This window comes from Dipteris shenzhenensis, chromosome 7 (genome assembly GCF_047967505.1).
Source record: "Dipteris shenzhenensis isolate YYH24624 ecotype China chromosome 7, Dip_SZ_1.0, whole genome shotgun sequence".
Classification (NCBI taxonomy): domain Eukaryota; kingdom Viridiplantae; phylum Streptophyta; class Polypodiopsida; order Gleicheniales; family Dipteridaceae; genus Dipteris; species Dipteris shenzhenensis.
Window position 1 is genome coordinate 2705519 of NC_141602.1, and position 16344 is coordinate 2721862.

At 43.1% G+C, this 16344-nt stretch overlaps 1 protein-coding gene across 1 annotated transcript in view; it reads right to left on the reverse strand.

The window, feature by feature from the left end:
• Positions 1-16344, reverse strand: part of THO2 — a 189945-nt gene that overhangs the window by 81423 nt on the left and 92178 nt on the right. The window contains exons 13-15 of the mRNA XM_087377253.1: positions 4091-4171; positions 3080-3302; positions 2644-2889 (exon numbers count right to left, since the gene is read on the reverse strand). Coding sequence (XP_087233379.1) covers positions 2644-2889; positions 3080-3302; positions 4091-4171 — 550 coding nt within the window. The remainder of the gene's footprint in view (positions 1-2643; positions 2890-3079; positions 3303-4090; positions 4172-16344) is intronic.

The window sequence follows — 16344 nt, forward strand, 5'->3', positions numbered from 1 at the left end:
GCGGTACATAAGTAGCGATAGATGGCCACGGGTACTGCAAAGGGCTTCGAAACAGCTGCAATTGGAGCCTACAAGCAGTCGCCTCAGCCTGGGAACAGCAATGAGGCACTTTGTGGCAACGAAAAGGCTATGGAAGCCTTGGACGACTGCTGGAGAGAAGACGTACAGTATCCGTACATATCTGTACGGACTGTACGGAAAAAGGGGCGTAGGGAGCAAAGAAGGTCCAGGGACAAGAAGCAAATCTAAGCTCTGATACCACTGTAGGATCGATTAACGAGAGAGAGAATCGAAGATAGCAGCCGTCACGTTTGAGTAATGTGTCAAAACAAAGTACATAGTACTTGTACCTAGACCTAGGACTAAGTGTCCTAGGTGTCACATAGGACTAAGTGTCCTATGTGGCATAAAAGGCACACAATAAACTAAGTGCCTATACCAATGCCTACAAGGCACATACCAGGGCCTATAGGGCATCACTAGAACTGGGAGAAGATGGCCTACAGTTGTATACTTTCCTCAATGCCTAGAGAAACGTTTGCCTAGAGTTGCAACATCTTTGAGCAAAGTCGTATGCCCTATCACGCAGCCTAATCGATTTTGCATTTTGTGGGACACGAATAGGATGTCCCTAGGCCTGAATCATACTCTGTCACTCTCAGAAAGTTGCACTGGGCAGTGCTTATTATCAGCTCGAATGGGGTATTTCCAATGTAGGAAATTTGGAAATATGGCCTTGGAATGTCCCCTGGCCTTGCATATGATACCTCAAGATGCAATGCATGCTCCTGTGCAGAGTAAGGATGCCCCTGAGACCTCTGGACTCCAAAAAACCCCCCAAAAGAAAGAGAAAAAAAAGGATCCCCGAGACCTCTGGGCTCAAAACTAAAATGAATAAAGCAGCTCCTACGATTCAGGAAAAAGAAAAAGCTAAAGTCATTGCTACTATCAAGAGTAAAGCTCAAATGTCCTCCGCCATTCCACCCAAAGCAAACGAAAAAGCCTCAAATGAAGATTGGCAAATCCCGAGGAGAATTGTCTCAGCTAGGAGGAAAATTCAACCTGGTACATGCACGCGTACATCTTTTAGTGGGGACACTCCCGCTAAAAATTCCACTATGGGTATTACTTGGGCTGCAGTGGTTGCGAGCTGCAATCTGTTCCCAGAAGCTGAAAATACTCCATTATTGCCTGACCCTCAGGATCATGCTTTGAGGTGCATATGCAGTCTTGAGCATTATTGGGAGTGTTATAGTATGTCTATACTTGTAAATCTATAAATGTGCTGCCAAATCTACAGTGCTTGGCATATAATTTACAGGGTTTGTGTGATTTGTGCAAATGGAACATTAATGGGCATACGTCTACAGATTGCAGCCTCATATAGTGGCCTTCCAGAAGCATAACCAGAACGGTTATGCAAGTCAAACAACACATATTGTGGGATATGATATTTTCTATGCTGGTGAAAACTCCTTCTCTAGAGTATTGCTCCTTGTGAAACATGCCTTTCAAACTAGATGTGGCTTTTAATGACCGGGCTGGTCGTTAAATTATTTGCTTCTTGGTTCTACTTTCTAGGATAATGCGCAGTCCGCTTATCAAGTCCGTTTAGATTGCTGTTATATGTTTCATCTGTAGTAATATGGTACCTTCAATTGTAACATTTGGGCTGATTATGCTTTTCCACATTCAGATCATGCTCCTCTTTGGTTACAGCTGTCTTTTTATGATATTTAGCAAGACCGGTTGCTCCATGAAAGGCTTGTTTTAATAAACAAATAATTATTTGCAGCATAAGCCATCTGAAAATATGAGAGATGCACCCAGGTCCGTGACCAAGAGGGGTCATCATTGGTACTAGGAAGGAAATTGGTCAGATGCATTGGGACAGCAGTCCAAGATTTGATGCAGCCATTCCAAGGGCTAGAGAGAGAGTTAGACAACACGGTTCTCCCCATCTACAGTAAGGTTAGAACCATCACCAGTGTTTGACAATAAAAGCACCAGCAAGGTCATCTGGCTGGATCCATCCTTCCACCTTACACACACGCCATGAGATATCACAGATAACTCCCCTCGCAACACGGTACTATGGCAAAGTTTTGTACAAGTGCGAAGGCAAGAAATATGTTAGGCTATCAATCCACAACCAACCGAGGGAGCATCCACTTTCGCAGCTGTACGTACAGGAGGACTTCCTCCCTAGAGAGCGCAATGGGACCCTGGAGAGTGGAGTTTTTGGAGGCGAAGGGGAAGGGGGCAAAGTAGTGTGGCAGATCTAGAACTTGCAAATAGTTTGAAGAAAGAGTCATCTACGTCCACAGAACTCCAGCCATTTTGAAAACGAACTAGGCAGAAGCACCACCTTGCAAGAACGATGAGCAGAGAAATGAATTGGAAAAAGAAAACGTTAGAGCTGGGGTTTTCTTATTTGTACATTTGTACACTGCCATAAACTTTTAATAATATTGCTGACTGTCAACTAATCAATCGAGCATTGTTCTCTATCTAGCCTTACAACAAATACTTCTGACGTGTCTTGTATTACAACCAAACACGAAAGCTAAAATGTTCAATGTTCATATCCAAACCAATAACAAACTATGCTAAGGGTGAACTTCTCTAATTCGAATGACTCACCTCATACGGAAGTAGACTCATAACCTCCCAAATTTCAAGTCCAACTGCAGGATTTGCTGGTAACAGTTGCAACGATGGAAGCAGGCTATTTCCTAAAGCTTCCTCTGTCCGTAAGCGAGCTTCTTTCAAATAAAGCCTGGCATCTTTGCGGTCAATTTCCCCCATGTCTTGGGGATGATTTGCAGCAGATGGGTTTGCCACAATGGACAGAGCAGATGAGTAGTATCCTCGTAGAACTCTACACACCTAGTCATGATCAAAGGAAGAAAATAAATTTTTTTATAAAAGAAGGAAAAGAGTTTATAAGTTACTTTAAATTCAAATTTAATCACACCTCAAGTTGCAGAGAGAAAATCTGATTTTGATACAAAGAAGGGATAAAATAGCATTTCAAAGATTACGGACATCAATATCAGCATGGGCATATAGCTTGTACCTTTTGCAAAAGCAAAGCATCCCGATAAAGATACGGGCCAACACAAGACAGCATCTGGAAGAACTCCTTACTGAGTTCAACAAATGCAACTGATTGTCCAGTATATTTTACTTCCAGCTCCCCAACATTTGACCCATCTTCAGCAACAGACGACTCTTCCAAGTTTGACAAATAGAGAGGTCTTACCAGCCTATAGCTCGAAGCAATAGCATCCTCAATAGCTCTAGTGCAGCAAAAAAAAATTGACACGTCAAAAACTAGGTGCCAGTACGGAAACAATACAAATGCATTACCAGCCATACTGCCTCACTCATCCTACATCAAAATTGTTTTACTCTCAAGACTCTTAAGCACACTTACTGACATGAAAGCTGACATTCTCTAACATCAAATCAATCCAAGAGACGAGACTTTATCAAACACAGGAGCACCAAAAAGACATGCAACAAATAGATATCCCTTTTTTCTGCACCAGAATTTTTATCCATATTTGTACAACATAGTTCAAGCCTCTATTGTTATATACAAAAAAGAGCTGGCAGACGTTAAGATCAAGACATGCAAATTAAACTTTCTTGGTTGAACTTTGTCTCATAGGCCCGTGTGGCCTCCTGAAGACATTAATATATCTTTCTCTCTTTCGTCCTTTGTTCTCTCGCTCTCGTCTCACCAACATAGGACATTTGGCACATGGCAGGACATGACGGGAACTACTCCCGACTTAAGGAGTTTCCTTTCATAGTTCCTAGGTTTACATGTAAATGTGTCTCATAGGCCCGTGTGGCCTCCTGAAGACATTAATATATCTTTCTCTCTTTCGTCCTTTGTTCTCTCGCTCTCGTCTCACCAACATAGGACATTTGGCACATGGTAGGACATGACGGGAACTACTCCCGACTTAAGGAGTTTCCTTTCATAGTTCCTAGGTTTACATGTAAATGCATATGCATCTACATATCTATATGTTGAATATCTAAATATCAGCCTTAAAAGGAAAGAAAATAGCCTTACCTGAAAAGACCATCACAAATTTGCTGGTGTGCGACTGGATTTAGATTTATCAATCGCTCAAACAACATGTTTGCATGAGGCCTGTAATATTTACCCCAAAAAAAAAAACAAAAAAAAATCTATCAATTTCACTGGTACAATAGCATTTCATAAAGTAGAATACCTAAACCACAAAAGGGAAACCAACGCTAAAGTTATCTTCATCAAGCATTTGCAAGCATTAACACACACTTTTTCTTCATTGTTACTTAAACAACCTTTCTATTGCATTACATTCTACTCTAATACACAATGATTATCCTTGGAAAGTCTCAGTCGCATCAATGTTTTAACGAATCTAAAAACCAAGACCTTATAACAAATTTACAAGACAATCTTATTAGAATAAGAAAGAGAGAAATAAAAGTGGACAATTTACAGAGAAGTAAGAACAATTATTAGGGACTTCAATATAAACTTTACAGCCTAGAACTCAAACATGTGTATGCACTTAGTTTCTCTGCCACAATTTTCTCCTTTTATAAGACTCCTAAATTATATGACTCCTAAATTATATTCATTGTCATCGATCCTTGCTGTGGGAGTATCATTTATAGTACTTATGGAAGAACCATTTATGGGACCCCACAGAGGGAGCAGGCACCACAAAGGATGACTAGAGCATGCACCATAGAGGTCAAGCCCTACTCAAAGGAGACCGACAGAACGAGGTGTCACCCTTAATCCTACTCACCTTATACAAATGTCATGGAGACGATGCCCCCCTCCACGGCGAGAAACAGCTCAACAACTGCAGATACGTGCCATCTTTGCATCTCATCGGAGGGACATTAGACTCCTAAAAATGTCCTCGGAGCTTTCGCACTACCTACTGGAGTCTCTTGAGAGCCTTAGAGAGTGCTTTTCTAAGTTTCTGACTTTCTCAGTAAGGGCCTTAGCGCGCCCTTTGCTTCAGCCCATCGCGGCTTGTATGAGTTATTTGTTGTTTGTAATTTGTCTCATGGGCCCGCGAGGCCTCCCGACGTTAATACAACTCTCTCTCTCTCTCTCTCTCTCTCCGTTGTGCTTCATGGCTGCCTTATTGGTCATGCAGCTGTGTGCATAGACCCCGAACAGGTTGGGCGGCCAGTACCTATACAAGTCGTCGCTCAGGCAGCCCAGAAACTGTACAAGTCGTCACTCATGCATTTGCCATCCTTCCTCGTGATTGGAACCCCTCGTGACCTATACCAGATTGAACACACAGATTTTTGAAAGGAACCAGCTTGAATACACCTGCAAGTCACAGATTGGACACACAGACTTTGGACACGAACCAATACATAGGCCTGTCGGGAGTGGAGTGTCCTTTGGTGAAATGGGGACTCCACCCAAGACCCCATTATTCAAGTTGAATAAGAAACAGGATGTCACCCCTTTCTCGAAAGCTTGCAGCACAAAAAATAGCAGAAGAATTGACAAGCTTATGGACATGTTCATAGAGCTACAACCTGAAAATTTTGAGCTGAGATCAACAGTTATACAACTCCAGAACAAGGTGTTGACCCTGGAGCAAACAGTGGAGAAAGGATGCAAACAGGTTCAGGATTTAATGCAAGCAAAAGAGGAAAAGGCCATTGTGGCACCTAAAAATTGGGTAGATATCACCAAATTTCCACCCATTGGAAACACTAATAAGCAGCCAATCCAAGACCAAGTCCAAGCCCAGGCTCAATCTCCTTTGCAAGATCACAAGCCAACCAACAGGGATATGCAAGAACAAAAAGAAAGAGATGAGAGAGCTCAGAATCTTGTCATTCGCGGTATGCCAGAACCAGACAGAGACAGCCCCCTCGAATTGGCCAAGGAGGTGACAGCATTCTTTGCGCAGCATTTCGCGATGTCAGATGTAGCTGTATACGGAGCCCACAGAGCGGGAAGAGTCCAAGAGGGGAATACCTAAGAAAAGAGCTATAGTATGCACGGTGATGGATGAAAGAAAGCGGGACATTATCCTAGACAGTAGCAGGGTATACCTTTAAGGTTCCACCTTTTATGTCAATGAGGACCACACCCCCAAACAGCAAGAAGCAAGAAGAAAACAATCTGCAGAACGGTTGGCAAGACAAGGCAAAACACCTAGGAGGACACTAAATAGGGAAGCGAGACCCATGGGACACACACGCCTTTGCAAGTAATGTTCTGGAACTGTAGACGTTTCCCTTGGAATAAGGGAGTCGACGTTAACGTTTTTATACAGGGAGCAGACATAGTTCTTTTGGGAGAAACATGGGAAAGCGAGATATGCCGAATCCCAGAAATACCACGATATGTTGTACATACAGTGTACCAAAAACAAATCAGAAAGAGAGGCCGAGGAGGAGTAGCATGCATGATCCAAGAACACTTAGTAGGAAAAATCAGCATGTACAGAGCTGATAAATACAAGAGGTCTACGTGGTTGAAACTGGAATTTGGTGAATGCCCCCTCTTCCTTGCAGGATGCTATATACCTCACCATGAATCTCCTTTCTATGCTCGGAACGGAATAGATTCAAGTGAGGCATTTGAATCACTATGCCTAGGCATTGCAGAACTGAAACAACTAGGCAAGGTAATAATCATGGGAGACCTCAATGCTAGAATTGGTCAGTTGCAATTTCAACCTATCATGCATGATGAACTGGGCAAAGAAGATGCGATTGAGATAGATGCCTTATGGCACAGAACTTCAGAAGATGATGCCATCAATGCACAAGGAAGAGCACTCAAATGTATGATGAACGGACTGCACATGCCAGTTCAAAATGAGATGTAACTCTTTCCACGGACTGACAGGATGACATGTTTCTCCGCTAGCGTGGGGCACGGTGTCCTAGACTATGCCCTGGCACATGTCAATGCCCTGCATGTCATAGAAACTTTCAAGATAGGAGCAAAGAAAGAAAGAAAGGTATATTAATGTCGACAGAAGCCCTCATTGAACTATGCGACAAAATACACATCCAAGAAAGATTACATCTAGAAAAGACCAGAGAGCCAAGGAGTGCCCATGGCAACTCAGCTTGAAATTATTCTATCAAACTCAAACACATCGAAGAGAGTGCTCATGGCTACTCAATTCGGGATTATTTAGCACTTTTTTTTTTGGTGAAATCTTTGATTGACTATATTACATGAGTAACAACCTCAAAACAAGGTGATACAATTACATCAACTGAAAATTTAACACACACAAACTAAGTAGAACTAGATCAGCTTACATCAATTTAGGACTGAGAGTCTTTAGGTTTGGATTTAAAGTCTCTGATGAGTGCTTTCCCATCTCTGTAAACAGCCCACTTCCCTTCTTTCCGAGCTTCCTTTACTTTAATAAGCTCTATGGCCTTTATCTTGAGCTAAGTCGGAGTGAGTTCCTCTGAAATCCATATCTTGGTGTCTCTCAGTTTGTTACTTTGCCTGAGGATTTGTTCCTTGCTGCCTTGTCGTTCATAAATATCACCGCACAATTCCCTTTCTGAGCTATGTAGTCCTCATCTGGATCCCATTCAATCTGGGGCATTGATTCTCTTATTTTCTTCGTTTGTTCAGCCTGGCTCCCTTCATGTTACCCATTGGGTAAGCCCCCAATGTGTAGTAGTCGGGCATTCTTCGACCTTGCCTTCTGTTCTTGTACTTCGTCATAAACATCACATTTGTTGATTTTGGTATCCATTTTTCCTGTAATCTCAGCAGTCATTTCTTGCTTGGCTGTACTCACATGAGTAGTGACTATCTCTTGAACACTTGTGTTGCATTTTTGAATGACCTCTGATATGAGTTCCTGTTTTCCTGAGATAAAATCTTGTTTCCCTTTGCTCTCCATTTCCTGCACTTTCTTGCTAAGGGCTACAAGCTGAAGCTTGAGCTCTCTTACTTCCTCAGGGGCGGTCCTTGATACAGCAACACAGGTTTTTGGAGCAATCCCTCAAGACAAGAAAAAAATGCATAAAGGGCTGCCATGTAAGAAATGGTATGATGACAAATGCAAGAAACTCCGCAATGAGCTGAAACATAGGCAGAAGGAGAAGCAATACAATGCCCTCACGAGGAAGAAAAAAAGAAATTACATTCTGGAAAGAAAAAAATCTGATTTGATCACCTTCATCAAGATGTGAGTTGTAGAGGGAGAGAGAGAGCAGAGTGTGAGAGCAGGAGAGTGAGAGCTGAAAGCAATAGTTGCAATAGAAGAGTGTGCTAGATAGGTTTTGTCTAAGTGACAAAACCTTATCCTTCACTAACCGTAGTTAGTGAACTAACTGTGGTTAAGGGGAAAAACCTCTAAATGAGGGAAAAGTGCCCCTAACCTACTTATTACATTACATTGGTCACTGCTAAATTATAACAATAATTCTAACACCCCCCTGCAATGCCAATGTCATGTACAGGAAATGATCAATCACCAAAAGGAGATAAGTTCAGGGCATTGCGAAATGCCTCAAACTTTTCACGTGGAAGTGCTTTGGTGAAAATGTCTGCAACATTGTCATGTGTTGACACATAGATCATACCGATCTCTCCTGCATGCAACTTCTCTCTGACATAGTGATAGTGAACCTCAATGTGCTTCGTGCGAGCATGAAACACAGGATTCTTTGCCACTGCAATAGCACTCTGACTATCAGTGAGAATTGGAGAAGGACCCTCCAATGAAAGATGAAGATCAGCAAATAAACGACGCAGCCAAACACATTCAACTGTCGCTATGAAAGCTGCCCTGTACTCAGCTTCACATGAAGAGGTAGCCACTGTAGATTGTTTCTTGCTTAACCAAGAAATACAAGCTTTGCCCAAAAAGAAACAATTGCCACTTGTGGACTACCTAGTGTCATAGTCTCCTGCCCAATTTGAGTCACTGCAGGCATGCATCTGCAAGTCACCCCCCCGGGAAACATCAAGCCAAAAGACTTGGTACCTTGCAAATAACGGAAGATGCGTTTTACAGCCTGCCAATGCATAGTCTTTGGGCTGTGCATATATCTGCTCACCTGAGAAACTGCAAACTGAATATCACGTCGTGTATTGCAGAGATAAATGAGGCATCCAATAGCCTGACTGTAGAGTGTGACATCAATTCATTCACCTGCATCATTCATTGTAAGCTTCAACCCCGGCTCCATGGGAGTAGCTATGGGCTTACAATCCTGCATGTTGAATCTGTCCAAGAGTTTCTGCACATACTTGGATTGAGACATAACCATGCCACTTTTCTCTTGAGTGAACTGGATCCCCAAATAAAAGTGTAGCAGCCCCAAATCTGACATGTCAAAAGTGGTCTGCAATTCAGCTTTAAAATCTGCAATATTATCTTCATTTGACCCTGTGAGCAATAAGTCATCTACATAAAGAATGATGACTAAAATATCCCCCCCATCCTTCTTGATGTAGAGGGTGCTCTCACTTGGACTATTGTGCAGCCCCTTGCTGGTCAGAAAGGCATGAATTTTGGCATACCATGCACGTGGGGCTTGTTTCAGCCCATACAAAGCTTTATTCAGCTTGCATACCTGAAGTGCATTTCCTGAAATTTCAAAGCCTGGAGGTTGTTTGACATAAACCTCTTCCAACAAGTCTCCATTAAGAAAAGCTGTTTTAATGTCCAACTGATGAACATTCCATTCAAAGTTTGCAGCCATGGCTATAACAACCGGATAGTTGTCATTCTGGATGTAGGAGCAAAAGTCTCCTCATAGTCTATGCCCTTTTTCTGAGCATATCCTTTTGCAACCAGCCTTGCCTTGTACCGATCAATGGTCCCATCTGGCTTTCTTTTAACTTTGAAAACCCACCGTGTACCTATGGCATGTTTACCTGGTGGCAAATCGACAACTTCCCATGTCTGATTTTTCTGAATGGACTGCAATTCACCGTGCATGGCATTCATCCAATGCACATTATCCTGTGCCTCTTCAAATGTCTCAGGCTCCTCCTCATCAAGAAGAGTACCTGCATAAGCTGATTCAACTGAAAGTGCTCCCCCCCCGGTGCCTTACTGCACTCCGAGTTCTGCCAGGTAATGGAGCATCAATTTTACTCTCCCTGAGAGATTGTAACAGCCAATTTGGGACTGTTTTTGCTGCATGTATATCTGCAATTTCTTGCTGAACAACCTCTTCCACTGCTTGTGGAGGTGGTAAGACATCCTGTGGCTAAATCGGAGCATGTGGAGGTATCTGAAAATTTTGATTTGCATCAGATATATCAGCAGGGGAACCCAAGGCAATGGGTAGTAATCCCTCAAAGACATCATCGGAAGAAGTAGGCAAATCAAATTCAGCTTGAGTGTGAGCTGAATTTTCTGAAAATATAACATCTCTACTGACAATAATCTTGCGTGTGACAGGATTGTAGAGACGGTAGCCCTTGCTCTCTGCACTGTACCCAACAAAAATGCATTTGATTGCCCTTATCAGACAACTTATGCCGAAACTCAACGGGCACATGAGCATATACAAGGCATCCAAAAACACGAAAATGATCCACAGAAGGCTTTCTCCCTTGCCAAACTTCATAGGGAGTCTTGGTCTTCAAAGCTTTTGTGGGAGCCCGATTCAAAACATAATTGGCACACATGAGACCTTCAAGCCAAAATTTGTGAGGCAATTTTTTGCTTTTTAGCATGCATCTATCCATCTCCATAAGAGTACGATTTTTCCTCTCAGCTTTGCCATTTTGCTGAGGAGTTAGCCTCACTGTAAGCTGATGTGCAATGCCCTTGTCTTTCAAAAATGCATCAAAATCTGCAGACAAATACTCCCCTCCTGTATCTTGAGTCCTGATTCATTTTCAACCATGGCTGCAAAGTGTTTGAAAACCATAAACACTTATGATTTGCGTTTCAGCCCATAAACCCAAGTATAGTTGGAGTAGTCATCTATAAAAGTGACAAAGTAAAGATGACCGAGTCCTCATGGGACCACAGACATCACTATGGATAAGCTGTAATTTTCGAACAGTTTTTACTGATCCATCCTTCTTGAAAGGAAATCTATGCATTTTACCAAGAATGCACCCTTCACAGGCATGTGGAGGAGGTGTTTCAAGAGTAGGCAATGCATCAACCATAGCATGTTTTTGAAGTGTCATCAAGCTGCCATAATGCATGTGTCCATATCTGGCATGCTATAATTCCGCATTTTGCATAGCAACAGTAGGAGTGGAAACTGCAAGAGCATGTGCTGGTCTTTTCTCATGCATGTCAAGCTGAAAAAGACCACGTAACAAAGTGCCGGACAATCTCAAGGCATAGTCATTCTCTCTGTCATGGACTGCACACTTGTCATCTTCAAAAATGACCTGAAATCCAGCTCTGTTAAGAGTGGACACTGAAAGTAGATTTTTTGTGATACCAGGCACATACAAGACATCAGAAATTTTGAATGTTGAGCCATCAATGGCTGTAAGTTCAACTTCTCCTGTACCACGAACTGAATAGGAGGAGTTGTTGGCACATGTGACCTTTTTACCAATGGGAGGTGGATGCAAAGATGTGAAAAGAGACACTTCCTGGAAGTGATATGCTTTGAGGCACCGCTATCAAAATACCATGTATTTTGTATCTCATTGACACTGAAAGCTGATGCATCCTTGGAAGAATCATAACTGCATGTCAAAAAAGCATAAGAGTCATCATTACAAGTGCCTGTAGTATCCGGAGCAGCCAACTGAGAGTCTGAAGAGCAAGACAAGAAGGCATAGTCGTGCTCCACAAAGTTGGCTGTAGCTTGCTCATTGTCAGAGGCATGAGGAGCTGAATCTGAAACAGCCATACCGGAGCTGTTTTTCTTTTCTTTTGCAAGCCTTTTCTTGCATTCTCCAATGTAGTGACTTGGCTTTTTGCAATAATGACATATTCCCTTCTTCTTGGGCTTACCTGCATCACCCTTAGCCTTTTGAGAATGCTGTCCTGAACCACTGGAAGGCTGATTTGCTGATGTCTTTGCTTGTCCCTTTACTTTAGGCTTGAATTTTGAAAGCATGGCATGTTCACCTGCTCGTGAAGCCATATTTTTCCTGGTCTGCTCTTCCTGCAACAAAAGTCCTATCAACACGTGAAAATTGAGAGGATTTGCACCCCCCCTCAACGACAAATTCAGCGAGGTATGAAAGCTGAGATAAGACTCAGGAAGAGAATTCAGAGTAGTGGTAATCATCTCTGAATCAGGAATGATCTCATCAATATTCAGCAATTGCTCTCGTAAATCCTGTAGCTTTGTGAGGTGCACTGACATGGAGTCACCCTATTCCATATGTGTATGAGACAATTCTCTTTTCAAACAAGACACCCTGGCATCATTCCGAGCTGCATACATGCTCTCCAAAATATCCCATGCTGCCTTTGAGGTCTTACACGACCGGCTATGCGGAATGATGAATATTTTCACTGAAAGAGAAATACACGACAAAGCTAAAGCATCACGTGAATCCCATCTCTTTTGCTCTGGAGTGGTAGGTATAACTGCACCAATAACTTGTGCTGCAGCTGTACCCTGTGCACGACCTCTGCCTCCTTGCTGGGGAGGGGTATTAGGTGCCACATTTGTTGGCCAGATCTCATCCCCATTTACATAGTCCCACAAATTACAGGAAATCAGAATATTGCGTACCATAAAACTCCAGAGGGAGTAGTTGGTACCATTCAGCTTATCCTCTTGTGAGAGACCACTAAACTGGAAATCATTCTGATTTTGCTGGGCCATGTCTGAGAAAGAAAATACAGCAAATACAAATCTGAATTCCCTTGCTGGGAATGGAGTGCACAATTCCCAAAAAATACAGTCAAACATTGGCTAAAAATGCAACTCAAATCTCTGTAATGTCTCTGTCAGAAGTCTGCCAGAGCATCCAATCTCTCCCAAAACCTGTCAAAAGTGCTTCAAAACACTTACAGAAAGGCTGTGTGAACTAAAACCTGCAAAATTGCTCTCCCAACACAAAAGCCCCAATTTGTGGCTTGAAATTGCAACCAGAAAGGGGCAAATGGTCTAAAAGCCCCAAATGAGGCACAAATTGCTCTCTGCCTGCAAAAGCCCCAAATTTCACTGCAAAATTACAATGTGATTGCAAAAGCCCCAAATTTTTGCAATCTCAGCCAATAGCTCCCTTGCTGTACGAACGGGTACCCTCCTGTGTACAGTCTGTACGGATGTACGGATCTGACGGCGACCTGTACAGACGGAGATGTACGGTTGTGCGGACAACGACACTCTGCAGTACAGAGTACGGACGTAGCTGTACGGTTGTACGACGATGTACGAAACTGGCAGCTTGTACGGACGATGACACTCTGCAGTACAGAGTACGGACTAGAGTAGTGTACGGGCGCCGCTTCAGATCCATACATATGTATGGATCACGTGCGTAGCAAGGGGCTGTAGCAGGTACAGATGGTGCTGTCGATGCGTGCAGGTACGGACAAGCGTACGGCAGTTGTACGAAATAGTACGGCAAAGGTACGGGCGATGGCAAGCTGTACGGGCTGACGACGATGGTACGGATACCGTACGAAATGTACGGGAGCAGACAGCTGTACAGACAGCGAGAGCTCCGTGAGCTTGTACGGCTGCATGGACGGAAGATGCACGCCGCAGGAGCTGGTACGGCTTGTAGCAGGGAGATTGCGAGCAAGGAAGCAGGGAGCAGGGTCACCCTGCTCTGATACCAAATGTGAGTTGTAGAGGGAGAGAGAGAGCAGAGTGTGAGAGCAGGAGAGTGAGAGCTGAAAGCAATAGTTGCAATAGAAGAGTGTGCTACAACTAAAGAGAGAGATAGGTTTTGTCTAAGTGACAAAACCTTATCCTTCACTAATCGTAGTTAGTGAACTAACTATGGTTAGGGGGGAAAACCTCTAAATGAGGGAAAAGTGCCCCTAACCTACTTATTACATTACATTGGTCACTGCTAAATTATAACAATAATTCTAACACAAGAATCCCAGAAAAGGGTGAAAATAGCTTAAGAGACAAAAGAAAAAGATCATGGGAAATATCTCAGATGAGGAAATGCTTGAGTATGTTATCAAACTCTATAACCACGCCAATGCAACAGACATGGGAAATGAAGAACTGCCATATGCTTCAGCCAACCCTTTCACTTTTGAGGACATTGAAGCAAGGCTGAAGAAAATGGCAAATGGAAAGGCCCCTAACCACATGCACATGTGTGCTGAACTCTTAAAATGGACAGAAGATAGGACACGACACTGGCTATCACAAAGACTGACAAATGCTCTACATCATGGCTTTCCTCTTGACTGGCAAGAGAATTGGGTTCAGCCACTATTCAAAGGGGGAGACAAAAATTCAGTCACCAATTACAGGACTATAATGGTTAGCTCCACACTAGCTAAACTTTTTAGCACGGTGCTTGAAGCAAAAATCAGCACTTGGGCAGAAGAGGCCAAGAAGAGGGCCATTGGACAAGCAGGCTTCCGTAAAGAGCATAGGACTGCAGATCATCTGGTCACATTAAGAGTACTCATGGATAAAAGCTGACTCAAAGGAAAAACTCTTTTATGCTGGTTTGTAGATTTTAAGAAAGCATTTGATACAAACCCGAGAGGTGGCCTACGGAAAAGAATGCAAGACCCCTTGCCCCTGGAAAAGAATGCAAGACATCAAAGTTCCCCTGGCCTATGGAAAAGAATGCAAGACCTCAAGGTTCCCTTGGCACTAAGAGAAGAACTCATTAATGAATTTACAGCAGAAGAAGGGGTTAAAGGACCCACACTTGGGGTATGGACAATATTGTTGCTTCTATATGCAGATGATGTGGTTCTTTTTGCTTATGACTATGATTCCATATATCAACTACTACAGACACTTCAGGTCTTTTGCAATGAAAGTGGGCTGCAAGTTAATGTCACCAAAACCAAAATGATGGCACAGATGATGTGGTTCTTTTTGCTTATGACTATGATTCCATGTATCAACTACTACAGACACTTCAGGTCTTTTGCAATGAAAGTGGGCTGCAAGTTAATGTCACCAAAACCAAAATGATGGCAGTATGCACCACTCAACCTGAACACCTTCCTGTCATCAGCTTTGCAGGGCAGCCCATTGAATGTGTCAACACCTTTAAATATTTAGGCATCCACATACCAGCCAACCACAGATGGTGGCAATGTGCACAAAGAAGGTTAGACACATGTTGGGGAAAATACTATCAATTTGAAAATGATTGCAGACACACTAACACCCGGAACTGGAAGATCCGAAATATGTTGTTTGATGCATATGTGGTCCAAACAATGCTCTACGGTAGATCATGGGCACCGAGAGAGGGGGATTCCCTTCTTTCGTTTCACGGTTGGTAATGCCTGAAGATTTCAGTTGAGCAGTAGAGGTTGGATTCCCTCCAAAACCCCCCATCAGGATAGCTTCTTCATCACCGCAGATTTGCATAGGAATTTCTGGAGGAGGCTCTGAAAATCCCTCAGAAATAGAAAGATGACTCTTTTCTTTTGGCTTTCTATTCATGGAGGGATTGCAATGAACCTGTGGAGATCACGATAAGAGGCTGATCCCACTTGCCCTCGCTGTCATTCTGCAAAGGAGTCAGTGCGACATTGCCTTTGGGACTGCAATCAAGCGAGAATTGTTTGGAAAGGACTTGCTCGGATACTCAGCATTTTTCATACTTCCCGTTTCTTCATGACTTGGGGCTCGATCGCATGGTTATCCCTTACTGGGCCCCAAGTGTTTTGTGAGCCTTCTTCTTGGGCACTCTCGATCCGCCGACAGGTGATAGAGCCTGCTCTCTTCAGGATGTACCACATATTCCTTTCAGAGTTTCACATGTTTCAGTGGACACCTCTTGGGAGATTTGGCTAGCATTTCCTCATGGCACATTTGGAGAGCCAGATGCACAGAGGCCTTGGATGACACCCAGATACACCCATCACAGGTGTTCACGGGTATTTTGAGTGACACAGTTCACACTTTGATAGCCATATGGGCTAGCATCCAGGGCCCTTCACAGGCAGCCTCTTCTAAGAGGACTCTATTTCTTCGAGTTTGGAGGGGTTCTCCCTTTTTCTCGGAGGTTGCTACCAGATTGAGATGGCACTATCAACCCCAATCCTTTCTTTTTGGCTCTTGAGCTTTTCATGCATTGCATGGTGTATCCCGTATTCCCGTATGGAGCTTGCTCGAACGGTTTTCTTTAATACTTAATAGAAGTCTCTTTTTTGCCCCCAAAAAAAAAAAAAAAACAGTGCTCTACGGAGAAGAAGT